General features: G+C 45.0%; 3 protein-coding genes across 5 annotated transcripts; 2 read left to right on the top strand and 1 right to left on the bottom strand.

Annotated features, from left to right (window-relative positions):
* Nucleotides 1-13: 13 nt before the first annotated feature.
* On the top strand, nt 14-3,437 carry LOC117587293 (transcription factor SPT20 homolog). 3 transcript variants are annotated; one of them, XM_034277879.1, is made up of 4 exons: nt 14-268; nt 458-592; nt 2,095-2,766; nt 2,826-3,437. In XM_034277879.1, exons 1-4 carry the CDS (start codon nt 151-153, stop codon nt 3,227-3,229), a joined length of 1,329 nt encoding a protein of 442 aa, XP_034133770.1. In that variant the 5' UTR covers nt 14-150; the 3' UTR covers nt 3,230-3,437. The 3 variants fall into 3 exon arrangements, with proteins under 3 accessions (XP_034133770.1, XP_034133771.1, XP_034133772.1); XM_034277880.1 differs by lacking the exons at nt 2,095-2,766; nt 2,826-3,437 and adding exons at nt 834-1,442; nt 1,508-2,068 and having other exon boundaries at nt 18-268; XM_034277881.1 differs by lacking the exons at nt 14-268; nt 458-592; nt 2,095-2,766; nt 2,826-3,437 and adding exons at nt 678-767; nt 834-1,442; nt 1,508-2,074.
* A 3,505-nt stretch (nt 3,438-6,942) lies between these two features.
* On the top strand, nt 6,943-19,978 carry LOC117587296 (transcription elongation regulator 1). The gene is made up of 5 exons (XM_034277885.1): nt 6,943-7,164; nt 9,427-9,479; nt 18,518-18,720; nt 18,790-19,096; nt 19,383-19,978. The coding sequence occupies exons 2-5, from the start codon at nt 9,477-9,479 to the stop codon at nt 19,809-19,811; spliced, it is 942 nt and encodes a 313-aa protein (XP_034133776.1). The 5' UTR covers nt 6,943-7,164; nt 9,427-9,476; the 3' UTR covers nt 19,812-19,978.
* A 1,352-nt stretch (nt 19,979-21,330) lies between these two features.
* On the bottom strand, nt 21,331-22,163 carry LOC117587143 (cuticle protein 7). Its single transcript, XM_034277649.1, has 3 exons — nt 22,137-22,163; nt 21,717-21,866; nt 21,331-21,656 (listed from the first exon to the last, which is right to left on the bottom strand). The coding sequence occupies exons 1-3, from the start codon at nt 22,161-22,163 to the stop codon at nt 21,372-21,374; spliced, it is 462 nt and encodes a 153-aa protein (XP_034133540.1). The 3' UTR covers nt 21,331-21,371.
* Nucleotides 22,164-26,050: the final 3,887 nt, after the last annotated feature.

Raw genomic sequence — 26,050 nt, 5'->3', positions numbered from 1 at the left:
TTTCTTGCCCATCCCTAATCACGATGTTTACGAACGAGTGCAAACGAAGGAAGGGACAGAGAGACCAAAACAATTACGGAAGATAACCACAAAAAGAACGTGGAAAATTTATGAAATTCTGTGAAAATCGCGTGTGGCGCATTTCAGAAAATGGTGCTGCGCTCCGGCATTATAATTCCGTTTCAGTTTCGCGACACAAAGAAGCTGCTCATGATTGGCGTGCCCGAGGAGAATCGAAATCTTAACATATGGGACCTGAAGAACGTTGGTAAGCACAAGTACACATATTTTTGGATGGTCGCTGGATGGGGCGTCCACGGCCGCCAGGTCAGGTCGTAAGACGACTTTAATTGCCCACCCTCCCGTGCCTGTGCTGTGTGTGTATAGCAGAGTGGCGCGGCGTGGCCGGCCCCTCCGGAAATGATTGTATGAAATAATATTTGTTGCATTTTTGCAGTGCGTGCCGCCTTTGGGATATACAATTTCGAGTTTCGCAACAAGAAAATTGGCTTTAACATACCCGACGAGCTGTTGCTGCACTATCTGGCCCAAAGGCACGACCTTACCAATTTCGTTATAGAAATCAGTCAAGGTAAATAGCAAATCCAATAGCAGCTAAGTCGCGTTTCAATTAGCGTTTAAGCGAGCTCGACTCGGAGTCAAGAAACCCCCCAAAACCATATGTATATCCATATAGATCAGATCTGTTGTGTGTGTATTTAACTTGTACATATAGACGCGGCAGCCGGTAAACGTGCTTTTTGCTTGTAAGTCTATCTGGAAATTTGCCATTTGTAATAAAACCAAAATTGTACAAATGCTTCCCTTTGCAGCCCTCGACGATGGCCATGCCAAGGAGATGCTTTCCTACGAGCCCTCCTGCTCGATGGCTGTCCTCAAGCAGCAACAACAGCAGCAGCAGCAGCATCATCCGCTGCAGCATCATGTGCCATTGCCGCAGCGTTCGAGTGAGAGTGCCTCGCACCACACGCACGACTATGTGCCCACCTCGCAGCCCAATTCACCGGCACTGGGCGTGTGCCATGAGCCAGTGGACTCGCCACTTGAGCAGCAGGCCAACACCTCCAGCTCAGACCATGCGGACAGCTCGCAGAAGCTGCGCCTCACGCAAACCTATGCGGAGCGCACGCCCGAGTCGCTGACACAGTCTATCGATCCCATGGACATTATACCCAAAGCGGAGTCAGAGTCAGAGGTGGAGCGGATAGCAAGGGCTTCGCGGTTTCTGGCGCGGCAAGAGCAGCAGCATCATCAGCACCAGCAGCAGCAGCAACACCAGCAGCAGCAGGCAGTCGCACTGCAGCACGCGTTGCCCGCACAGCAAATCTTTCCGAACTACACGCACAGCTTGCCGCCAATGAGTGCACCAAATCCCACACAGCAGTCGCCCTACACGCCCGGGCTGATGAGTCGGTTTAGAAGTGAGCGAAGCAGCTGCCATTTAGAACCTCAAACAATGCCTAATCTTCCTTCATTCTCTTTATAGAACGCGGCGAACGCATGTCCAAGGATCAGAAGGAGCTTTATGTGAAATTCTTCGAGGATAATCCCTGCATGCTGTCGAATCATCGGCGGCATGATGGCCTCACCGAACCGCTGTGGGCGAAACTGGCGCACATGTTGAACAGCGTGCCGCAGGGCGCTGTGAAGAATGTGGAGGACTGGAAGCAGACCTTTGATGCCTGGCGGTATCGCATCTTTATGTACACGCGCTACAACTCCAAGCTGAGCATGTCGGAGACGAGTGATCCGAAGAACTTTAAGCCGCTCACTGCCACCGATCAGAAGGCGTACGCCATGTGGACAAGTCACAAGCACATAGCGCCGCAAGACTATGAGAAAATGGATCTGTTTGTGCCCCTGGACGAGGCCACGACGGCCACCAACAGCTACGACTATTGATTGATGGGATCCATGTGCAATATTACGAACGATCTGTTGATGTGTACTTTAACTAATGCTAAGCGCAAAATACAATATGTTTAAGCTAAAACCTGACAGCCTCATTGTCTATAATAGTTCTAAGAATCACTGTGAATCGACTGCTTTAATGACATTTCCTTCCTCTTGCAGTGTACGATGTGGCTCTGGATAACTACGTCTTGAATCGGCAGTGCCGTTGCGCGGAGCAGAAACTCCTGAACGACTCACCCACACCCGAGGAGCCCACGAACCTGTGTCAGCCCAGCAGCGTGTTGGAGACGACACCCACACCCATTTTGGCCATGCCAGCCTGCGAGGAGGATGAGCACGAGGAGAGCATGAAGTATCGCATCGATAAGACCAGCAGCAGCGGCGCGGCCTCGGCGGAATTGGGCATGCCCGCGTATGAGGCCTGCAGCCCGAAGATGGACTACGATACTCAGGATGAGCTGCCGGATTCGCCGCATTCACAGCAGCTGCCACCACCGCCATTGCCTTTGCCAGCATCCTTGCCGTTGCCACCGCCACCAACCTCCCACCATCATCAGTTGCAGCAGCAGCAACAGCAGCACGAGGAAGAGCAGCAGCAGCTGCTTCAGGAGCGCATACAGCACGAGTTTATGATACAGCAGCAGCAGCAACATCAGCACTTGCAGCAGCAGCAGCAACAACATTTGGCACTGCTACAGCAGCAGCAGCAGCAGCAGCAGGAGGAGCAGCAGCAGCAACAGGCAGCAGTCGCTGCAGGGCACCCATTGCCCGGCCAACAGCAAGTCTTTAGCATGGCGGCCATGGGCACAACCACCACGAATAACATTCGACGTAAGTGGAAGATCTATAACCAAGTTTCGCTCCCTCTCTAATGGTTTTCCTTTCCTCAGAACGCAAGGAACGCATGTCTAAGCGACAGAAGGAACTCTACGTGCACTTTCTGCAGCAGCATCAATTCATCAACGATCATCGACGCAACGATCCCGTGCTGGATCCGTACTGGCTGAAGCTGGCCAATCTGTTGAATGCGGTGCCACAGGGCGCCGTCAAGCATGTGACCGAATGGAAGCAAACCTTTGACAACTGGCGCTATCGGATCTTTCTGTACGCGCGCTACAACTCCAAGCTGCAGGACGAGGAGGCGCAGAATCCGCGCAACTTTAAGCCACTGACACGCACCGACAAGCAGGCCTACATCATGTGGATACGCAACCCAGATACGGCGCCACCCGATCTAGACAAAATGCGTAATGTCTTCTGCAATTTGGAGGAGACCACAGCGCAGCAGGACTAGCGAACAACGTCTCCAACAATTGCCATTATCGTAGTCTATAAATATTGAAAATGTTCTTCTTTTTTTCTTCGTCTTTCCTGGTTTCAATCGTCGTTAACTGTGTGTATAAGTATATCTTTCCGTTCTTTCCTGTGTCTGGGAATGCATTTTCCTTTAATTTTGTCATTGTTATGCCTTATATGAATATTAAAAGTGTGTGTTTTCTGAATGAAGCTCTAAATATAGTCGAAACATCAGCGCAAATATTCCGGCGAGTATTTTTAGCATCAGCTGGGATCAGCATCAGTTCATTTGCCTGATGTTTTGCATATGGTACGAGTATGTGGCCACAATGAATTGAATCTTAATGCTGAACAGGCTATGAAATTATTAAATTAAAATTGATTGTTATTCGCGGATTTATTCAACTCAAAAAGAACAGAGACACATGGAGTAGGGCTTAGGCTTACATCATGCGCTGGTAAGGATATCGAATCTGATAAGTTGTCCCCGCAACGATCGCTGCTTGGCCTTGATGGATTGACTTATGTTTGCTCTGGGGCCAAACTCCTTTCAGAACCAGCTTCATTTCGCATTGTGCTACCACTCCACTCCACCACATCTCTGTGAGTTTCTCTGTGTCTCTGCATCTGGTCTAGAGTCTAGACACCCACTCGTGCTCGTATCGCATGTGTTGATTAATTTGTTGCCAGCGGCTGTACAGCATCCATCCAATATGTGTATGTGTGGCTTGTACTTGTCGCTAATCCCTCGACCATTAATTGTACGTTCAATCATATCCGATACGCTTCATGCAGCGACAGCCGGTTGACGGCATTTAAGGGGGGATCAATACCAAGTTTCATTGGCAAAATCCCGATAAGAATTGCTTCTTTTGCAAGTCTGCAAATTCGTTCCACTGTTTGTTGAACCTGAAATTGATTCTGTGACTGTGACTGTGGGATCTGAACCTGAAATATTGTCCGTCTTTCTGTCTGTCTGTTGGAACCTGTACTTTGTAGCTGTGTCTGAAAAGGGAGCCCACCAATCGATTAACATATTGTTAATTAAAAGAAATTACTTTGGGTTTGGCTCTGCCTTTGGCTCGAGCTGTGACTCTGTGGGCTTTTGACTTGTGCCGTCGATTATATTTTATTCTTCCGATTAGATTGCAATTTATCATAAATTATTGCACTTAGTTGTGTGCAAATGCAGTTGAAAATCTCGTTATAATAATAACTGAAGTGAAATTGAATTGAAATGAAATGCATGGGCTACATAAAGAACTAATTTAAACGAGCGTATCAGCTTTGGAGATATTGCAAATGACTCGTAAACGTACTCCGCTCCGCGGTACTCCTGCTCCATTATCTGTGGGCAACCTCATTCCTCATAAAGATAAATGCAAACCGAAGTCATTGCTGGTGCCTGGGCTATTGGCTGGGGGTTGTTAGCTGTGACTTTTTGCAGCTGTTCGCTTGGTTTGTTCTGACTGTTGACTGTTCTCTGGCACAACACTGTTGCAGTCAGTCAGCCGTTCAATATCAATATTTCAGTGTGTGGAATTTGCATTTTCGTAGGCCGTCAAAGGCGACACACCACACACTGTGTGGTAGGTGGCTTTCATTGAATATTTGTATGAGTTATGACAGGTGGGGGAAAACAATGCGAATCTTGCTAGCTGTCATACGACCGTTCAGTTCGTGTTTAATTCAATGCCGCTGCAACTCTGTCAGCGTAACGGTAACCGCATATAGGGTACAGGGTTGCCGAGTTCATACAATTTAGAACCTGAAACCAGAATAAATGAGAAACAATCTACAGAACTGGGTGGAGTTTGATGTAAATAAAGATATGACTAGTAACTCCCAACCCAGTTTCAATCGAATCCAAGCCAGACTTTGCTTAGCCAGACTAATATCTAACCGTAAAATTACCATATATCAACCGCTCACTTTCAATACCAATTTATCATAATTATCAAATCCGATTAAGCTGCGTCCGCTGGCCGAAAAAAATTCTCCCACACTCTCACCCAAAGAAAAACTAAAGACCAGCAGCAAATCACAGTTTAGCCCAAAAATACAGTTAAAACAGACTGAAAACTTCACCGAGATCAATCATAAAGACATCGAAAAATGCTGTAAAAACGATAAAAACACCATAAAAGCGATAATAATCTTTTTGTAAGACCTGTTTTGCCCAGCAATGATCGGGACAGAGTCAGACCCCAACCCATGCCACTCCATACCAGACCAAAGGCAACTTGTCAAACCCAAGTGATCTTAACAGACATTTCTGTTGATTTACCATTCGAGAACTAAAGATACAACACATAATGGCAAAAACTTGTGTATGCTAATCAATGCTCCAGTTGATTGATATGCCATTTTAATTACGTTTACAATTTAATTGACCTGAACTATCGCGCCTGACCAAAAAGGAATCACTTAAATCAAATGTTGTTGTTACTTCATGAGGAAACAAACCTCGCCTCTGCCTGCACTTGCATTAAAATCAATCTGAACTCATAACATAAAATGAAATAAATGCAAAATACGCACACACGAAATTATTTTGCATTAACATTAGGCAGTCTCGATAATGAGTTTGGTGTTGGACATACTCGTACTCGGACAGCATTAACTTGGAACCTCATTAACTTGTCCAAGCAATAAAATCAGTTGTATCGGTTGACATCCAATCAAATTGATGGGGACAACCACTCCACATCACTCCACACACCACTCGATCGATCTATCCATGTTCACGCGGGAGTGTGGAGTGTGGAGTGTAGTTTCTCAGTGTGTGTGGTGCCAGCAGGCTGTAGGCTGTAGGCTGCTTTGAAATGTGTAATGAAAGAAATTAAAATACTTCAGCCTTCAGCTCATGCGTACAGACCTGACTATATCCGATTTCAATGTCGCTCACGTAATCGCTCTCTGTAATGTGAGTCAAGTGCGCTTGGAGTACACAGCCTAGAGCCTGTCCCTGTGTGAGCGTTATCACTGAGCGACTTGTCAAAAGAGGTCAGGGATGCCCGATGCCCACCCACCCCTATACCATAACCAAAGATAAACAAAGAGAGTTAAGAGGGTTTTCCCGTATTGGAGGGTGGTCTTACCCTATCTATTTAATATTTATTGATTGATTTTTACCATTTATTTTTCCAATTTTAAAATATGTTTAGCCTCGCCAGTCCAGTTTTTTCAAATTAGTCAACAGTTTTTTTTATTGTGTGATAAAATATGTATTTATATACGCACTTTTCTCATTGAACCATATTTATGTTATGATTAAAATGTTTATTTATTTAGCTTTTGTTTTTAACAGGGGAATCCTGCTGTGACGCCTCATAAATACCTATACAATTATCATTTTATTCAATGTACATATTTACTTATAATCGTTACTCATCTAATTGCATTTATATGGTTTAAACATCAAAACAAAAATCAATTAAAATATTTGTACAACATTTAGCTACAGTCCAGCAGCATGTTGCGCAGAAGCAGCAGCAGCAGCCGGAAGCGGCCCTAGCAACCATGTTGCTGGGGGAAAACGAGCTCTCTGGCAACAATTTCGTGTAAGGCGAAACAACAAACCCAGCCGAAGAAACCCCCCCAACCCAACGGCTTGGGGTCGAGCAGCGCTGCGCTGCCGCTCGGGCTGGCTGGCGGTTCGGGCCTGTTGTTCGTTGTTGGGGTTCGGCTTGGGGCTTGGAGTTCGCGAAACCAGCTGATGACCAGATGGATCGAGCCGCCCGACCAAAATGAAAAACCGGGAGACGGAGACTTTGTGCTGATGCTACCACATTCGCTGCTTTCAGTGCGGCCCGGGTCTTCCAACTGTTTTGTCACGCCTTAGCGCAAACTCCGGTTCAACTTGCAACAGCAGCAACATCAGAAGCTAACCCATTGCAGGAGATACTACGCCCATCTGTAACCAGCAGCAAAGTATGTGCCGCCGTGTCAATGGATGATGCAAAAGCCTCGAAACAAAACAAAACAAAGCTCCCGTGTTAATCATTCGCAGTTGCGAGAATTTCGTGAAGTGCTAAAAAACATATACGACTCTCGGAAAACCAATAAAAATAAGGAGTACGAAACAAGAAAACAAAAGACTTGGGCAACAAACTTGCGTGCAGCAATGCAGACAATTTATAGCCTGGAGGCTCCCTCGCTCGCCTCCCAAAATCCAACTCAAAGTTGGACTACGCTTTCGAGTGTGGCTGAGGCTGTGACTGCTGCAGCCGTTGCAGGCGTGTTAAATTTATGCAAATAAATAAATCAATTCCACAAAAGATAAATACAATTTGAAGGCGGTTTTCCAGCCATTTTTTGGCACGCACTGCCACAGCAACAAAAACATTTGTCAAAAAAATAACTGCAACCCCAAAACTAAACGAATCTGAAGGCAAAAATCTGTTTTCTAGAAACGCCATAAATTAAACAATTCGCCCATGAATCTTTCGTCTGGCCAACAATTATTTCACTGCACAGAGGAAGGAAAGGGAAGGGAAAACCTGACTAACAGAATTTTGTTGAATGTTCATTGCCTTTTTAAATGCAACAAAAACATTGAAATGAGTGAAATAAGAGGCCATAATGCATGCCGACCATACGTATAATAGGAGTGTGGCATTTTATATGTACTTTGTTTCATCTACAAATAGTTTTTTCTTCGCCTTTTAAGTGCCGGAAATATTTTCTTAGATAATTGTGGGTACTTGAAGTTGGGTGTTGCCCACCCATGACTATGAATATGATTATGAACATGACTATGAAAAGCATGCGAGAGTTCAGAGTGTGGTTATAAAAACCTTGTTAATTTGCACAAATTGGTTTCGCGTTTTGCTGAGACTTATACTATGGCCACACGACGTAATAAATTGAATACCGTGCCGCATCCTCAACTAGTTTGTCTGCACTATAAACATTTAATTAAATTTATGCACATATATTTCAAGAGCCTAAGAGCCACACTTAAGGTTACGAGTACACAGCCAGAACAGGTTTGCGACAGATTCTGGGCTGCGATTAGTGCGTGACCTCCAGTAGTCCAAAGTTTTGGCTGCGTACCTTTAGTAACTCCAGTAACTCAGAGGCATAAATACATTCTCACTTCGATATAGTCACGTTCCATGTGTTAACCGTGACTTGGGCTCGCGTTATCGTTGGCGTTGTCTGCGTTTTGCGTTTTGCGTTCTGCGTCTGGGCCGGGCCGGGCCGGGCCGTGCGTCTGGCTCGTAAACCACATACTAGCACGCCTTCTTCTTTCAAGAGACTTTGTCTCAGGGATATTTACGATGCCAAAACGAAAGAGTTAGCCGCAGCACTTAAAATGCGTGGCATGTGGCTCACATTTGGCTACATTTTGCGACATGGCAGTGGCGACCAAACAACAAAAAACAAAAAACCGACCGCAAGACCCCAAAGGCAATTGAAAATTACTCGTACCTTCAATTTTCAAGAAAATGGACATTTAAATTGGAAGCCAAAATTTACGCATGCGCGACATATCGTTCGAGTCTGTTTGCCGGCTAGTAGGTCGTCGTCATTCGGTCGCCCCCGCCTTCAATGGACACCGCCCAAAAGTAGTTTCCGTTTTTCAGGCTGTTATCAGCCTGCCCCCATCCATTTGTGGAGCGAATCTCGGTCGCGATCTCGCTCTCGATACCCTAATGCGCCGCCATGGGACGGGCAGCGGCCTGTGGACTGTCCTCGGGCACTTGGCAATTGAGACCCCAAACTGACATCGTCATCGCCATCGCCAACACAATCAGCGCCAAAAATGAAGTATAAAAAAGAAAAAACCATTCACTAGGGTCCAACTAAGTAATGGGATTGCATAATGGAAGGCGGTGGTGGCGCCGATAGACTCGGGCCCGTTCCATTTGATATTTACCATAAATCTGATTTGATATTGTCCCACATGTCATTCGATATGCCAGAGACGTCTACTATTACCAGGCAGCGGCATCCATTTGGAGTGGGGAATGATATTTGATTGAGGCTGACCAGTCAGTCGTTCGGCAGCCGATCTGTTGCCGGTTGCTGCTGTTGGCTGCTAGAAAAAAAACCTAATGCCAGATCTCTGTGAATATCCTAAAAACAACTTTCTGTCCTACTCGCATTTTGCGACCCCCAAAAGTGACTGTTTCTCAAATCTGTAAATCCATTTTAACACACACATTTCACATACAAATCTTTTTGCAGTTGATCGACTTAGAAGTTTCGAGTTTCATTTGAAAATATCAAATTACAAAATGGTAAGTAGAAGTAAATTATAATTATTATTATTACATTTATTTAAATTTACATGCACATGTATACTCATATTTGCGTTCCATAATTGAGTTTAAACACGTGTGTCCCGAGAGTCAAGCGTTGATTCTCATTTTCTTTGTTTTGTTTTTGTTTTTGTTTTTGGTTTTGTGTGGCTCAATCAGAGCAAAAATACATATTTATGCACGTTTCGAATATTTGCGGGTTCTCACACATCATTTTTTGGCGTAATTAAATCAGTGTGCACACACTCAACAACAGAAATTGTCACACACGCCAGCGAACAAACGGAATAAATTAGATATCAGGGCGCAGGCAGGCATTCATTCGTGTCAATGGACCTTGCCTCATCCTCATACCTGTAAAGGTGAAGGGAAGGAGAAGTGTTGCTTGGAATTTACTTTGTAATACAATTTTTTGGAATATGTGTGGGAACATTTACTCAATAATTCCGGGGGATGTACTCAGGGAAGTGCCCTTTGGGATTTACAATTACAGAATTATTCTTGGCAATTTTAAAAACATTTCTTCACACACGTTTACGTTAAATATGTAATTAAATATGGCTAATAACAGCTCTCAGTGTATGCCCATAATTGCGAAAAGAACAACTTGGAAAGAGCATTTTGCTGTGAGAACATTTCTTCCCTCAAATTTCCTTAAATATGTTATTAAACAACACACAAACACATCACCCGCCCAAGTGGACTCCCATAATTTCTGTTGGCCCAAGGACAAGCCACAAACAAATGAAATGTCTGTCTGCCTGTCTGTCTGATCTCTTGCTGTAAGTCAGCAATCGACAAGGCAATGACCCACAAATTTCAGTCTCTCTGTCTGTGTTTCTGCGGTTTGTTGTCAACTCTTACAAGTATTTATTCTGGCACGCATCATTGTGTACGTGAAGTATATGATTCTGTGGCAAGTTCGTTTATTCACTGATTCGCTGTGGCTGATGTCTCACCGGAAACGAAATGCGAACGACTCGCTGTCTGGGTCTTGGTGAAATCAGCGTCATTAATTGTCAAAAGGCAGAGGCAAAGGCAGCATTTGTGCAACATCATTTAAGTAATTAACGTATTCGATTATATATTTATTTTTTGAAACACCGAAAAGACCCCGAACCTAACCACAGACAAGCATAAGTATATTTTTATTAATATTCCATTTACTCATTTCATATTTGATTGTTCATTTAAAAATGACTTCCTCAAGCGCATTCCAAATTGCTGTTGCATGATCTTCAGCCACAAATCATTAACAACGCTTTCAACACTAACCCAAAAGGCCAGGAGGCCATTTGTCATGCACTCTCGGTTATCATTTTGTTTGTAATTCAAATTGGATTGACAAATATTTGTATACCATAGCAGGCATGACGGTCTAACTGCATTACATGCCCCTGCGACGGCTCGGGCTAATGTTTATTTTATGCAGAAATGCCAACAAAGCCACTAATTATACAAATTAACTGGCGATTTTGGTTTGTTTGGACAAACAATCAATACTGCGACCAGTCTGCAACTATAATTTGTTTGTGTTTCAACTCTAACGGTAGCACATTGACCTCCTGAACACACGAAACCAATCGATCCATTGTCTTGGGCCCAGCGTTGGAGTCGAGTCCATTGTTTGTAGTCGATTGATTTGATTCGCTTTTCGTTTCGTTTCGATTTATTTATCTTTTCCCCCACCACCCCCCAATCCCTGCCACAATTTCCACAGCATTCCAGTCGAAAAGTTCAAAACACTTAACTGCCTGACAGGCATTAACTTTTGGGGGCTCTGCAACCCACTGATTAGCCGTCTTGACTTGCAGTTGCGTTTTTTTCTTTTCTTGCAGATTTATGATTAGCGCCCAGGTTAGTCGGGGTCCAGCGACGGACGGCGAGACGCATTCGAGTGCCCTACTCAAAATGCAAGTTATTACTTCACTTTTTCTCTCTTTTTTTTTTTGCGAAACTGTGCCGCCCAAAATGCCAGAAATTCAATGAGCCTCTGCTATCGAGATGGAGTCAGCCTGGCAATCGAGTGGCCAGAAACCAAACCAGAAATGGTTAACACTGACAAAAAACATTTGTCTACCCTGGGCCATACCCTCAGACTTATTTATGTAGATTGGAATCTAGCCTAGAATAATTGACAATTAACCAACAAAATATATTCCAGCAAATGAGAAAAAAGATTGAGTGCTCACTTTTGGCAACATTCCAGAGAGCATTCACCGAGGCAAATATTTTCTTGTACAACTTTATAATCTACTGGTTATATGCATAACTTTTTAGGCAAAGTTTCATTAAAATATAACCACCAGAAGCACAGTTCACTGAGGGCACATGAGAGACAAGCTGTTAGCCTTCATGATGCCGCTGCTGCCGCAGCTTCTGTAAGCGCTTCTCGAATCATTTACACACACACACACAGATACATATTTAATTTCTCAATTTTGTTGCGTTCATTAAAAGCCAAGTCGGACGCACTGCCTACGCCCCTTGCATGTTCTGTATGTAAAGAGTGAAATCAACTTTAGCCGCGAAAAAGGTCAAGTTTTTTGCTGGGAATCTCAGGCACAATGCCTGGGTCTTGTAAGTAGAATCCTCCCACGTAGGAGTCATTGCCAATGCGGGTGAGGTGAGCTGCGATCTACGGGAAACAAGAAATTTGCTTATGAATATCGTAGATTCAATGCAAAAATTTCATTAACCCCCATTGAGCAGGTTCAAAATGCGCATTAAATGGGCAAGGGGCAGACAGCATTTTGGCAACGTAATTGAAATCAACATGATGTCTACTTATATATTATTACCTTCTGGAATTTTGGTGTGTTCCTTTTTGTGTGTGTGTTTTTTTGTTGCCAATTTATTTGGCTGATTGACTCCCACGTCTGCGTTTGCTTATAAATATTATTATTCGACTGGCAAATCATTTTATTTTTTTGTTGGTTTTCGTTTTTGTTTGTTTGCTGGCCATCGATTTTTATCGACTCTGTTGAATATTCTTTTGTCTTGGGTTTTGTGGACTTGACTTGGGCTGAACCCCGCAGCAAAATAGCATGGGAACATTGTGGCAATTAATCAAAGTGCATAATCACATTCAAATTTGTTTGCTAAGCGTGGAAAGTATGCAAATGGAATGGCCATAAAACAATAGAAAAATATATAAACTCTTTTCGGTAAGAGAGGGAAAGTTAAGGCATCTCAATGGATCATTTAGTGTCAACAAAAGTGTTTTCTGAAGCACCCTCTTGGGGTATCCACATTTTAATATCCACTCGATTGCCAAACACTTGACTGGGCCAAGTGCTGGCTGGGGCTAGACATTCTAAAATGTGTAAAAATATGAAACTAGAAACACTTTCGGAACCCAAGACACTCCAAAACACGAGCAGGCAGGCATCTCCCTTCACCGCAGCCGAAACAAATCGCTGCCAATCAACTATCATAGTTCAAGACACATCTTCCGACGATCCACTCCATTGAGCCACCGATTCGCTGATCCACGCAGAGATCAAAGCGGCTGCTGTGGATCTGTGTACGTTCTCCCGCACAAGGTTAGGCCTGAACTGCATGAGACTTCTGACTGACTGATGAGGAAGCTTGAATTGAATATTATGTGTATATTTTTGGACTGGGTACTTTGTACTTCCACAGCGAATGAATGCAATGAAAAGTCAGTCTAATGATAGGCAAGAGTACCGAAAAGGAAGGCTAAGAGGAAACTCCTGTAGCTACAGGACAAGTCTGTCTCAGAGATTGTAAGAGACAAGAGGAAAGATTGTACCCTCGTCTGGGGTATGGCAGGGGTATGCATAAAATTGGCAAGAAAATGCTCAAAAAATTGAAACAACTTTGCGCTGTGACAAATGAGCGCAGCCAAAAAGGCAAAACGAAACTACATACAGCCAGGGGGAGGGCAGGGCATCATCGGATTGAGCCACAAAATAATGGTCTGGCGTCAAAGAGCCATGTTCAAATTTAACGCCAGCTTTCGAGTGCTTCAATGCGCTCCAAGGGGTGGCAGTGGCACAAAAGGGAGGCTACTACACTACTGGGCAACGTGCCATGTTGTTTGTCTGTTTTGTTCTCTGATTTATCAAGGTCGCTGCGAGCTAATTGATGGATGGATGGATGGGTTTTGCTGCGGTTACTGCATTGAGTGAGCGACAATTTGCCAAGCCTTGAACTTCTCTGACGCAGCGTCAGATGAAGATGGATATGACTGGAGAAACTGAGAGTGAATCTGAGTCTGTAGATCGGAATCGGAATCGGAATCCGAATCGGAATCGGAGGCTAGGCCAGCACTTTATATGCAAATCAGTGAGTGGAGTCCGCTGGCCAGCTGGCCCACTCCGTCAGCGTTGTAATAAAGCAGCTAATTACGTGACACGCTTCGGCTGTTCGACTTCAGGCAGATGAAGTCATTCTCCGAGCGACTGCTGCTATTCTTAAACCCTTTATTTATGATTCTCGATGCGAGCGAAGGTCAGCCGGAGACAGACTGGCAGTCAGGCAGCCAGGCAGTCAGGCATGCCCCGCACTCTATGTGTAGATACTTGGAGCCAGTTCAGTGATCTGCCGGATGTCTTCTCAGGTTCTGCACCAGAACCCATTAAGATGTAAAATGTACGATGTACGGACTAGCGCGCGTAAGTGAAAAGTCAGATTTATGGATGACACACAGGGCAGAGCACACCCACCATCAGCTCTGGCTTTGCTTGATATACGAGTGTGCAGAGCAGTGCTATGTAATTATCAGGCCATGGCCATATAATTTGCATACTGATGGTTCTTGTTTGAACATAATTAGCAACTAGATCGAACGGATGTAACACCCCAGAAGTGTGTGTGTGGACAAGCCACTTGTAGAGCGGCAAACGGAAAGCATTTCATTGAATGGAATATTAAAATTAATTCCTCTTTTGATCGCCTGCTTTTGTTTGTCTTGTCGTTTAATCATCTACAAATCATTATAAAAGATTATTCATGGATATTTTTGCTTATCTTTTCTTGATCATCTTCTTACGTTACGCTTCTTCATGTCATCTTCCCCAGATCTTATGTACAGACACCTCTAATCCCCCTCTTATGACTTAATCCCTTTCAATGGCGCTCTTAAAGCCTTTCCATAAAGAAGATCACTGCAACACATAATAGTGCTTAAGCCGCTTATAGCTTGAATAATCTATTCAATTATCTCTTACTTTTACCCCCTCACACTCGTCTATCGTGTGTTGAAAGCATTTTGATTGATGAATGTGCGGCTTTTGCCCTTCTACTTGACTCTACTTTTCTTTCATTAATCAGATCGCTGTCACTGTTTGCTCTTTAGTTTTGCTGCTGTGAACTGCGTTAACCCCAATTCCTCAATAGCCACATCATTGGCTTACTTTCATCGCCCCCACAGACACACGAGCACCCAGTGCGAGTGTTCATTTTTCGGGGAATAATCATTTTTCATGCGCGTCCCCAGTCCCCCCATCGATTGTTCATGTTCAACTTTTACCCGCATTGCGAAAAGTGCAATTCACAAATGAACGAAGGCCTGAAAATTCCCCCCCAAACGAAATATGTGAAATATGATAAGCCATATTCATAATTAAATTGCAGTTTTGCAGCCCGCACGAACCACCAAGCCAATGAGGTGTGTGGGCAGAGGGATGGCGGCTGGCGGGGGAGTAGGTCGATGGGGGCTACCCCCATAAGCACCCATAAGCGCCATAAGCCAATATAAATTATTTCAATTAAGGCGTTTAAAAAATGATTATGGCATACTTATTATCGAATTACATTTTGAACACGCCAAATGCAAGTTTTACATTTTGGACTGAACCATTCCGAGGCTGGGATTGGAACTGAAACTGGGATTGGGATTGGAATAGCCACGAATATCTCTGATAATGTTGTGCAATAAAAGAGATTTACTAGGAGACAGACTGGGGAGGCTGCACCGCAGAGATCTCAAGCGATTTGTTCAAGGGGCACAGCCATAGCCAAAGCCTCAGCCACAGCTGCTTAGCGCTGGTTAGCCACACCACAGACAGGCGGTCAGACAGACAGACAGACAGACAGACTGCTGGCTAAGGAGTCTGCAGCAGTGCTTTCCACATTAAATTAAATCTAAGCTTAACCCAAAAAAATCACACACACACACACACACACACAAGAAATACCAAAATTTCGAGCTGCAAACAAAATTTGTGCAACATTTTATGCTTTTTTGACTAAGCACTTAATTTGAGCTTCGATCGGAAAACAAAAAGCTACAAAACCTATAGCCAAGCTGGCTGGAGCCATAACTGCCGCCCCGTCCAGCCAGTCATTTGATAATAAATGATTATTTTTCGTACTAAACTGCGTTAATCAAAGATAATGATAATGCGGTGTGTAAACGCCGTGCAGCGGCCTGCTGTAATGGAGCGCGGTTCTTTTATTGATTGTTTTTAATTAGCAAACAGAATTTCGGTACACTCCCCACGATCAAGAACGAGATCAAGATCGAGCGGAAGGAGTGGCCCCCCCACACAGCCGCCAATTAAGGAGAGGCGACCCACAAGAGGAGAGTTCATTCAACTGCCGCAAAATAAAATTCTTGTAGGCAGCCCATTAAGCCACAAGCCAGCTTGGGCTACCTTTTGGCTGCTTCCTGGCGGTGGCACTGGTTTGGTTTCCCTCTCAAGTTCAGGGTCTGCGGCGACAGACCCATTATGTCTGTCGGAAGTGACACGAAGCAGCAGCAAGGCCCACCTACAGGGCGCACCGACCGACCGACCATTGTTACACAAATTTCAAGCTTATGGCATCTCATGCTACTTAATAACAGGTCTTGTCAAAACTGGAGCCATTAAAAGGCTTCCACGATCACTGAAAAGCTGAATAGCTGAGCCCACAAACATATTTTTGTTTTGACAACTATGAGCGGGCAGATTTGGTGGCACATTGAATCGAATTTTGACGTCATCAAAGCCTAACCTTAATGCCAGCAATTATGATACACAGAGTCGTCGTCTGTTGGCTCCATTTGGCTAATTGATTGACGATTTTGCATTGACAAAAGTACGACGAGTGTTTATTGGCATATTGCCAATGCGGGTTTTTGTTGCAGCAATACTCGTACTGGTACCTGGCTGTGTATCTCTCTCTCTCTCTCTCTCTCTCTGTGTGTGTCATTGCTGTGTGCAATCATAAAAGCATGCCTGAAATGAAGGCCACACTTTTGACGATCGACGATCGACGATCGTCAATCGATGCACATGACAATTATTTTCGGGCTGCTTGTGGAGTATTTACTCTACTTAAGCGATTGGTGAAGTGAGTTTTTTTTCGGTGAGCCTCTCATAAGTTATCATAAAAAGTGGCAGCCAAAACAAGTCGAGCAATTGGTTTGCATGGCAGCTTGTGCAACATTCGGGCCTGGGCTTGCATGTCGATGGGCAGACAGAAATAAACATGGGGAGCGGTGTATTACGAATTTGCATGTTTAAAAGAGAGCTTTGGGTAATGCCAGTCCACTTTCTCGACTAACAATTGAGTAATCAATAAATCTTTATAAATATATTGAGGCAAGACCCGACCCGCTGCAAGTTCTTTGTTGGAAATTCCTTAATAAGGAAGTGGATTAGCCACAAATGGAGCTGTCTTTGTGGCAATTTTCAGACCCAACCTACAATGTGACTGTCGTAAATCAGCTGGCTAGAATGTTAGCCACTTACCCGCAGATTTCTAGCCAATTATCCACATCTATAATTGCATTTCTTTAGCCAAGAAAACTTGAAGCAAACTTTGGCATTCCATTTCGCTGCTTTACTACCCAGAAACCTTGACAGGAAAAGTGCCCCTGCCAAGCACCAAAAACGTATCTCTTACACCTTACAAATCAATCATATTTATCCAGCTTTCAATCTATTTTATGGCCACTCCCATGGCTCCTCAATCCGCAGCTTGAGAGCCATTCAATTGTGGAATCTATAAATCTCTGTTATTGATGCCATTTTTGGCATTTTGCTTGTGCCAACAAATTTGTTGCCAGATGCCTATCCTCCTTAGCGGGCAGTAAATGCCAACCGGCTACACATGACACAACTATTGACCAATCTTTGGAGTAAAGGTTTCACCCGCTCCCCTCCACACCTCAGTCCTCTCCTCATTTCGGCTCTGGCTCTCGCTCTCGTGGACACTTCCTAATGGATCATTAGTTAGGCAAACACCCAGCCAGTCGGTCGGCCAATAAAAATAACTACAAGGCAGTGCAGAATAATAAATAATGTCGCATTCTGCAGCAGCGGGTTCGTTTCGTTTCGTTTCGTTGTCGTTTTTATTGTAATCGATTTGAGAATGATCAGAAAAAGTGTCAAACAATAACGAATCGCATTAAACTGGAATTGAATTGAATGTAATTAATCAACAATAAAATAAAATCCATTATGCGAGCAAATGATTCCAGCAAAGAGACAATTAAGCTAACAAACAAACAGTTGGGCCCCCATAAATATGTATAAATAAATTCATTATAATTCATAGGCGGCCAAAGTGCAAGCTGGCAATGGAGTAGCAATTTCTCGGAACATTTCAGCACATTTTTAAACAACAAAACAGCCAAACAATGAGGCTCTCTATACGCAAACAAACAGCTGCAGCAAATTTAACACTTGACATTGCTTGAAGTAGTTTGGAGAGGGGTGTTTGGCGGGGGGTTTACTTGATGTAATTGTCATTATTACACACGAGATTCAACTTTGAATCGAAGTCAAGTCCATAAGGCTGTCGCACAATTTGCCATGCGACTACATAAAGCTTTTTTAATTAATAACAATTGGGTTACTCGATGCGATTTTCGATTTGGTTTTTGTATTTGTATTTGATAAGGTGAAGCGTGTTTTCGATACTCGCGAATTGAGATAAATTGGGGGCGGCCTGGCTATCGCCTTTGAAGGCCTTTTGTTCACAGCCATGTAACAATTTGTCAAACACGCCGAAGATGATGTTCCTCTGAATATTTGCTACTTGTTTTTGTTTTCTTCCTCCAGCTCACTCCATGCCTGCTGCTAGTCACAGTCGCCAGTTTGGGCCTCGGGACGCAGGCCATACGGGTGGACTGGGGCACAAACACAGGACCGATAGCGCCGCCGCCGCCACGAACGACGCCACGGCCGCCGCAGAAGCCGTACCGCCAACCGGCGCCTGTCTGGGAGGACCAAAGCAATGACATACCCAATCCCAATCCCTATGTGTAAGTGTAGAGAGAGAGAGCTCGAGAGAGTTCACGTTTTGATCCGTTTTGCCTTTCACTCTTCGACAGGTACGTGCTGCCGCCGCCATCCCGTCCGCGCACCTGGGCCATACCCGCCGGACCCTATGCCCCGCCCAACTACAACAATCAGCCGCCCAGGGGCAACTCGATCAACTACGGACAGCTGGCCAGCTCCGTGCACAGTGCCGGAGTCACATCGGTGCCGGGCTTGGCGGCACAATATGTGCCCGGTGTGGGCATCAAGTATACGGCCATTGTGCTGCCCGACAAGCTGCAGGGCAAGTACAATGCAAAGACCAAGAAGTACAAGGCCTACGAGAAGGCAGCCAAACAGGCGTCCTATCCCTGGAACTATGTAAGGCAATACGAGAGCCGCAAGCGGTATCTGCGCTACTGATATATAGCTACCTACCTACCTAACTGATATGCATTTAGATCTATATAGAAATTGTACAAGAAATTAAAGCCAAGCCTCACAGACAAACAAAAACACAGAGAACCCCATGAGATCAAATTGCTTTTGTAAATGCTTTTCTGCCACTCGTACACATCCCACTCACTGTTCCTTTTCATCTGCAATCATTTGCAATCATGTCCATGTCCATGTCCATGTCATAATCGCATACATCATCTCGTTGCAGTTGCAGCAGCTGCCAGTGGAGGAGAAGGCCTTGGAGTGGCAGGCGCAGCTCGAGCAGCAGCTCGAGGAAGAGGCGGCACAGGCCCAGCAGAAGCAGGCTCTGCCTTCCAGTTTCTCAACGACAACCACCACAACGACTACATCTACAAGTACCACAACGGCAGCTCCAGTAGCTTCCAGTCCCAGTCCAACAGCTGCCACATCAGAGGCAGACACAGACACCAGCTCCAGCTCCAGCCCCAGCTCGACATCGACAATACAGCCCACAACAATTGCCAATTACAAGGTGGCACACGAGAAGAGCGCCCACCTGAAGAAGCTCAACAAGCAGAAGCGACTCCAGCAGCTGCATCTCGAGTTGGAGCAGCAAAAGGAGAAGCTGGCCAAGAAGCAGCAGCAGGAGCTGCAAAACTCGTTACAGACCAGCTGAGCTGAGCAGCGCGGGGCGGTGCCAGTGCAGAAAACAAAAATAAAAGTGAATACAAAATACACACCACACACACACACGCACACGAAACAAGAGTTAAGCTTAAGACGTGCCCCGTAAAATGTTGTAAATAACTATTAATAAATAAAAACAACCAGTAATAAAACCTACCAGAAAAGAGTGCCACAGAGTGAAGAATTTGTGACTAGAAAAGGAAAGTTAATCAGGGAAATATTACTCCAAGAAAGTACTCCTTTTAGTGTGCGTTTTGCTAGCTTTATCCTCGATTTTTGTTATACATTTTGCCTTGTGGAGTTCGTTGGCGTCTACTAGAAGTTGGTCATGGCAAAGGACACTTAAACACAGTGAAATTCCCGCCTTAAAGTGTCAGATCTTGAGCTGCACATAAAAATCTCTAGTCCCTGTCCCACAAGCAACAGACTTTGCCCTAACTATATATAAAAACTATTAGCCCCCGGGGCACAATCTTTCGGCGAAAAACCAAAGACTTGGGCAACGAACTAGAGGCGGGAAAAGACCAGCCATGTGCATGTGTGGAAACCGCCGAGAGAGCGTGTTCGAGATGGCGCCTAAAGTGTCTTTTAATTGCCTTCCAGGGGGGTCACAGCAAAAAGGTCAAACGGGACAAGGTGAGCTGTCAAATGGAATAACGGAGCAGCACCCGTACCCGTACCCGTACCCACTGATTGGCACTTTCTGGAGCGACTTTTCATAGCCTCCGGGCTTTGGGCACGAACCGCGCGGCAAAAGCGAAAAGGCTGAAAGACAACCCCTGTTGGCAATTAGCCAGTGAGCAATTAGCAGTGTCGTTGAACGATCGATCGGCCACTGGGGGCCCATCATTTACCGCTGATCACAGAGCGGCCTGAGAGCGCAAGAGCAGACCCTGACCAGCAATGGAAACAATATAATTTTAGCACAACAAAATATTGAACCAACAAAAATACAATCATTTGATTTTTAACTGCAATATAATCCCTCAGTTTTCGTTGTGGTGCCGTTAACAGTTGCTTGGATTGTCAACGGGTTTTATGGGCAGGTTTAATGGCTATCGCCACAAGCCAGCAGCCACATGCCACATGCCACATGTATAACTCAACAACAATTGCCACGGACCCCTCATTAATTATAATTCAGCTCAAAATGCATGGCTCGAAAAGTGAGCCAGCAGTAATTTCTTGGCTTATAGAACACACTAAATATGAAATTAAAGGTAATTTGCTTACAGCCTGAGGAGGTGCTCAACTCAAAGGTAACTTCTCTTGCATGGTCTGCCAATTAAATGAAACACCCAACACACTGGCAAATGATTCACTTCACGTTGATTAATTTAGCATCTAAAATTATGCATGTACAATGTACATTTTATAATTCATACAATTTCTGCGCTCAAATTACATGTGCGAAGCACCCGAAATCAATTTAAATTTCAAGTTCGAAATTCACTTAAAAGCGAAATCATTGAAAGTCAATTAAACATTTTGTTGTTTACTGTGGGATGCGTAAATTGAGGTTTAAGCAGAGTACCCAGTCCGGTCCGGTTTAAACCACAAATGCCACAGGCTGCGCCAGGGCCAGGGCCCGAGGCGGTTGCTTGCGCCGCAACTCCAGGGACTGATGCACTCGACTGTGCGCCGTTCGCTGCTGAATGACAGCCTTGAAGCCGCGATGGGGTCCACGCACCTCGTAGTGAACGCTGCGTATGTATCCGCCAGGCTCCAGGTGGCTGTATGTGCCCAGGACATGATCTCCTCGCCGCTGTTCTCGATGCAGAATGTGCACTTGGCTCTGCGGATCGGAGATGTGATATTGATGGGAGTAGTGGAGCTGTGTGGAGTGGAAGCAGAGTCATGTCTGTGTGGATGGAGTTGCTGTTCCCACACTTACCCTTTGCTCATCGTGATTGTGGCCATAATCAGTATACGTTTCAATATATGCGGCCATCACGCGCTGCGTGTGCGCAATCTGTAGGAGCAGCCAGAGGCACAGTAAGAGGTAGCCAGATGCCATCCTGACCGGACACGTGGTCATGAGTTGCTGCCGAAATTAATTTTGTTAGAAACGTAACGAAACGACAGCCGTGTCAGTGGGGGTTGTCCGAAAGGCTGACCAGGAGGTGTGGCCGGGGTGAAAATCATTTGCACTTTGCAGCAGCAGCGATTGAAAGCTCGAAGCGGAGCAACTTCCTTGCGCTGCTGCTGCATTGGCAGTGGCAAGTGGCTGAAGCTGATGCTGATTACATAGTCACGTTGTTAACTACATCTTCACGGTGCAAGCAGCAGGCAGCAGCAGCAGCAACAAACGAACCTTCCAGCAGAGTGTGGTATGGTGCATGCCACAGTTGGGCAATCAAATCGAATCAAAGACCAGGCATCTTTCACACTTCGTTAGAGGTAAAAGCCATCGCCGCCGCTGCCATGGACCTGGGACATGGATTTAGTCAAGGCAATTTAGTGTCAAAAAGCGAGCACTCGATACAAAAAAACAAAAGCAAAAAAGAAAACAGAATCGGAAAAACCGCAAAGCGAAAAAGACTCAACAGCAATATGCACATTATGGATGGATGCCCAAAACTGCATCTCAGGCGGCGATCTCTGTCGGCGGTTGGCTAACCATGCCCTAACGTGACTCGGAGGGGGGCTGACTCGATTGGATTGGCCTGACCCAGGCGCCTGGGTCCCTTTTTCTGGTGGTGCTTGGTGCTTTGGTGGCTGAGATTTTTCATGGGTTTGGCTCTGTCCGGAGATTGCCGTTTATGAGGCACGAGTTGCAACTTTCTTTCTCTCTTGCATCATGATGGTTAACGTTTTTTTCGGTTGTTGTTTTTCTGCAGCTTTTTTTCAGTTTTCTTCTCCACTTTTTTGCAGCACGTTTCACTGCAAATGCAAAGATTTGAACAGCAGGTGACGCCATCGCCATCGCCATCGGCTGGGGGCCATCGTCCACGTTCAGGTCTTCCATTTGGGATGCTCAACAGTTCATAAAAATCAATGCCCTTTTGATTAGCTACAGCTGTAATTGTGTGAACAGATAGATCTTTGTGAAAGGCAAAGACTGCCAAACAGACTGCCGGTCGTCGCAGCTGTTCCATCGAATTCTCTGCAGTAATAGAGAAATTGTCTAATTAGGAAGCAGCTTTCTGGGGCTACAACTTTCGATTGGCCATAGGCTGGCTGGCACTACGCACACGCCCCCTTGTCGGATTGTGCGGATAAATCTGCCACCAAAATCCCTTTGGGCAACTCAAAATGCAGCCAAGCAAAGCCCAGCTAAACTTTCGTTAATTGCAGTGTAGAGCTCGAGTCCCATAATTCACAGGAATCGAACGGATAATCTATGGTGGGTCAGGGCACGTTTTTGGCCCATCTCTGACGACGTCGCTGTTGGGTAAATGCCAAATGGGCAACAAAAACTCGACCTGGAACTGGGCAGTTGGACAGGACAACTTGTTTCCTTTTGACTTGCTAATTGCTATGAAATGAAATTAAAAATGAAATGGAATGAAAATCAAATGGCAAGAGAAATAAATGAAGCAGACAACAAACGATTTTTATTTCTCTTACGAGCTGTGCAACGCAGACGCACGCGCCTCTTTGCCTCCATTAAGCCAGACAAACATGCGGCAAATGTTTATTCATAACTGGATCGACTTCGACTCCGACTTGGACTTCGACTCCGAGCTGCAATCGGAGTACGAGCTGGACGTAAGAGCAGTCTAACAGAGTCTACGATCTCCGATCTCATTCGGTCAGTCAGTCAGTTAGTGTCTGTCTGTTTGTCTGTCCGTTTGTCTGTCTGCTGCTGGTCGGAAACCAACCAAGTTTTGCGCCGTTTTATCTGGCTCTCTCGTTGTTCCCCATCAAATGAAATCACTTTTTTCTACTGATTTGTTGCCAGATTTCTTGTTTTCCTTGCTTTGTTTATATAATGAACACTGCCACCGAGTGGCACTTCCCCTCCGAGTGAGTAACACCCTCCTCCCGCCCAGCAACCTCTCCCCACTCCAAACTGCGACGTTCGGTGACCATTCGCAAGTCTCAGCTATGCGGGTGCCTTGTCTCACATAACGCTGCTCCACGTTCGATGACTGCATTGGAGATTCGATTTGATGCGATGCTTGGATACTCGAATACTTGGATGCTTGAATCCCCTCCCCTTCCGTCAATCGGAATAATCGGAATAGCAAAGGGGGAGACTGTCGTCGGGCATCGTGCTCAAGTGGGGTGCCCAACGCTATAACCTTAGTCGCGGTGCTACGAGTATTTGCTGCTATCTTTAAATAAATCATTATGGTTTTTGTTGCTGTTTTTGTTTTTGTTTGTTGCTGTTGTCGCTGGAGGCTGCTGCCTGCCCCCATCTTTGCCAATGTCGTCGCCAATGCTAAGCTACCGTTAGGTTGTAAATGTGGGGAAGTTACGACAAAGTTCAGTTAATTGCCCTGCTACTTGGAGAGAGGATTGCAAAGAGTGCAAAGAAATGTGGAAACTGTGAACACAGAGAGTGAGAGATGTGTCGGAAGAAAATCAAAGAGATGAGAGAAAGGCAGAGACTACTTAAGGGTGGGGGAAAACAATTAAAATTTAAATGAGGTAACTAACTAATTGTAGGGTCAGGATTTGTACATAATAGGCAGACTGGAGATCAGCATGAAAGGTCGAAGAAGATTTGCTAAGATCAGTTACAATTGCTATATGGATAGAACAGAAAGCCAGTCAGGTTCAACTTTGTAAATGCAAAATTTGTTTGTCAACGAAAGAAATAAAATAGATGAGAGCGATAACGATCAGCTCACCACTACCTGCAGGGCCGAAATGCAGAAATAAGCGAGCAAGGGGAAGGGGAAGATAGAAAAAGATGGTTGGAGCAGCAGGAACGGGACTGCTGCTGAGCTTAGCACGAACTTTAGCTAGAGCGAGAGAAAAGAACAGGAGCGAAGAAGGCGGGATAGATAGGCGAAAGAACGGCATACAGTTACATGACGATCAGAGCAACGCTTAACTGCAGCTCCTACGGGCTGAATTGACAGAGAGCAGAAAGAAGCGAGAGAAAAGTACACGAACGAAGGAGGCGGGATAGATAGACGAAAGAACAACCGCTGCAGTGCGTAAGTATGTATGTACTTATGTATATATGTATGTATGTTTCTGTTCAGTAGTGCAAAAAGCGAACAATAGTGGTACTTTTAGTAAGGATAGGGTAACCCAACATAGATAAAGAGAGAGAATCATTTTTAAAGCCTTTTTTTATAAGGCTGTCTCACACGGTAGCAACTGCAGACGCGTGAACATTTTGAAATGGCCAAGACTTAAGGCGGTGACATATAAAAATGGTTATAGCCCATAACGGCTATGGCCTGAAATGGCGTGAAGCACTAAGCGCGGAATGGTTATTGGCAATAAATATTAATGCTGCATCTATAATGTATTTTTTATAATAAATTCTGCTATATCTTGCTCCTGCTCCCTGCACTCCATATATGAATAAGGGAATCCAAACCCGTTACACTTATCACACTCCTAGTATTCCTTCCGCATTTGTACTCCACTTCAAGACCAACGGCAGTGCCGTTTACACTGCCCCTTCTAAATAGCGGCGCTCCCTCTCTCGATTCGCTTACATAATGTCAGGGGTACAAAGCAGAAGATGCCGTTCAAGGCCGCTCTCGTGAGCACTTCCACCGTTTGTTTTGTGGACATCTCTTTGCCAAGTCAGGCAAGCCAAACCGTCAGGGACTGTCGTGGCTGATGGCCTTTTAAGGCCTTTTCCTGGCCTGCTCGTGTCGCTGCACTTACCAATTAAAATGCATGGCCAGGACAGCTCCGAAAAAGCACTCGAATGCGATACGTATCGCGAAAGGGGAACGGGAAAGGAGGCACAAACAGAGAGGCAGCAGCAGGCAGCAACAACCGACAAATTTTAAAACGCTGCGAACCCGTTTTAAATGTACAGAAATTTACATAATGTGCTCCAAATGGGCAGCGGGTAAATATAAATCTCAACTCAGACCGAATGCCGAAAAAGAGTCAGCTAAAAATAATGGAGAAAAAGCAAAATAGGAGCCCCCAGCCAGCAGCAGGCCGCCAGCAGCCTCAACAGCAATGACAATGACAATTGTTCGCGACAATTGCGGAAAAAGGCCACAACTTGCCGAAAACTCAAATAAAATGAAAAATAGTAAAAATAGAAAAAGAAAAAAATCAGCCTCCGATCGAAATGGAAAA

This window comes from Drosophila guanche, unplaced genomic scaffold (genome assembly GCF_900245975.1).
Source record: "Drosophila guanche unplaced genomic scaffold, DGUA_6, whole genome shotgun sequence".
Lineage (NCBI taxonomy): Eukaryota > Metazoa > Arthropoda > Insecta > Diptera > Drosophilidae > Drosophila > Drosophila guanche.
Note: the sequence above shows the minus strand (reverse complement) of the source record. Positions and strands in the feature narration are given on the sequence as shown.

Bases quoted from the DNA above. Each gene is read 5' to 3' on its own strand.
- LOC117587293 (XM_034277879.1), top strand. From the start codon at position 151: ATGGTGCTGCGCTCCGGCATTATAATTCCGTTTCAGTTTCGCGACACA. The intron at 593-2,094 runs GTAAATAGCAAA...TTCCTCTTGCAG, and splicing joins CGTTATAGAAATCAGTCAAG to TGTACGATGTGGCTCTGGAT. The intron at 2,767-2,825 runs GTAAGTGGAAGA...TCCTTTCCTCAG, and splicing joins CACCACGAATAACATTCGAC to AACGCAAGGAACGCATGTCT.
- LOC117587296 (XM_034277885.1), top strand. The intron at 18,721-18,789 runs GTAAGTGTAGAG...ACTCTTCGACAG, and splicing joins CCCAATCCCAATCCCTATGT to GTACGTGCTGCCGCCGCCAT. The intron at 19,097-19,382 runs GTAAGGCAATAC...ATCTCGTTGCAG, and splicing joins CGTCCTATCCCTGGAACTAT to TTGCAGCAGCTGCCAGTGGA.
- LOC117587143 (XM_034277649.1), bottom strand. From the start codon at position 22,163: ATGCACCATACCACACTCTGCTGGAAG. The intron at 21,867-22,136 runs GTTCGTTTGTTG...TAATTTCGGCAG, and splicing joins ATACCACACTCTGCTGGAAG to CAACTCATGACCACGTGTCC. The intron at 21,657-21,716 runs GTAAGTGTGGGA...CACTCCACACAG, and splicing joins ACAATCACGATGAGCAAAGG to CTCCACTACTCCCATCAATA.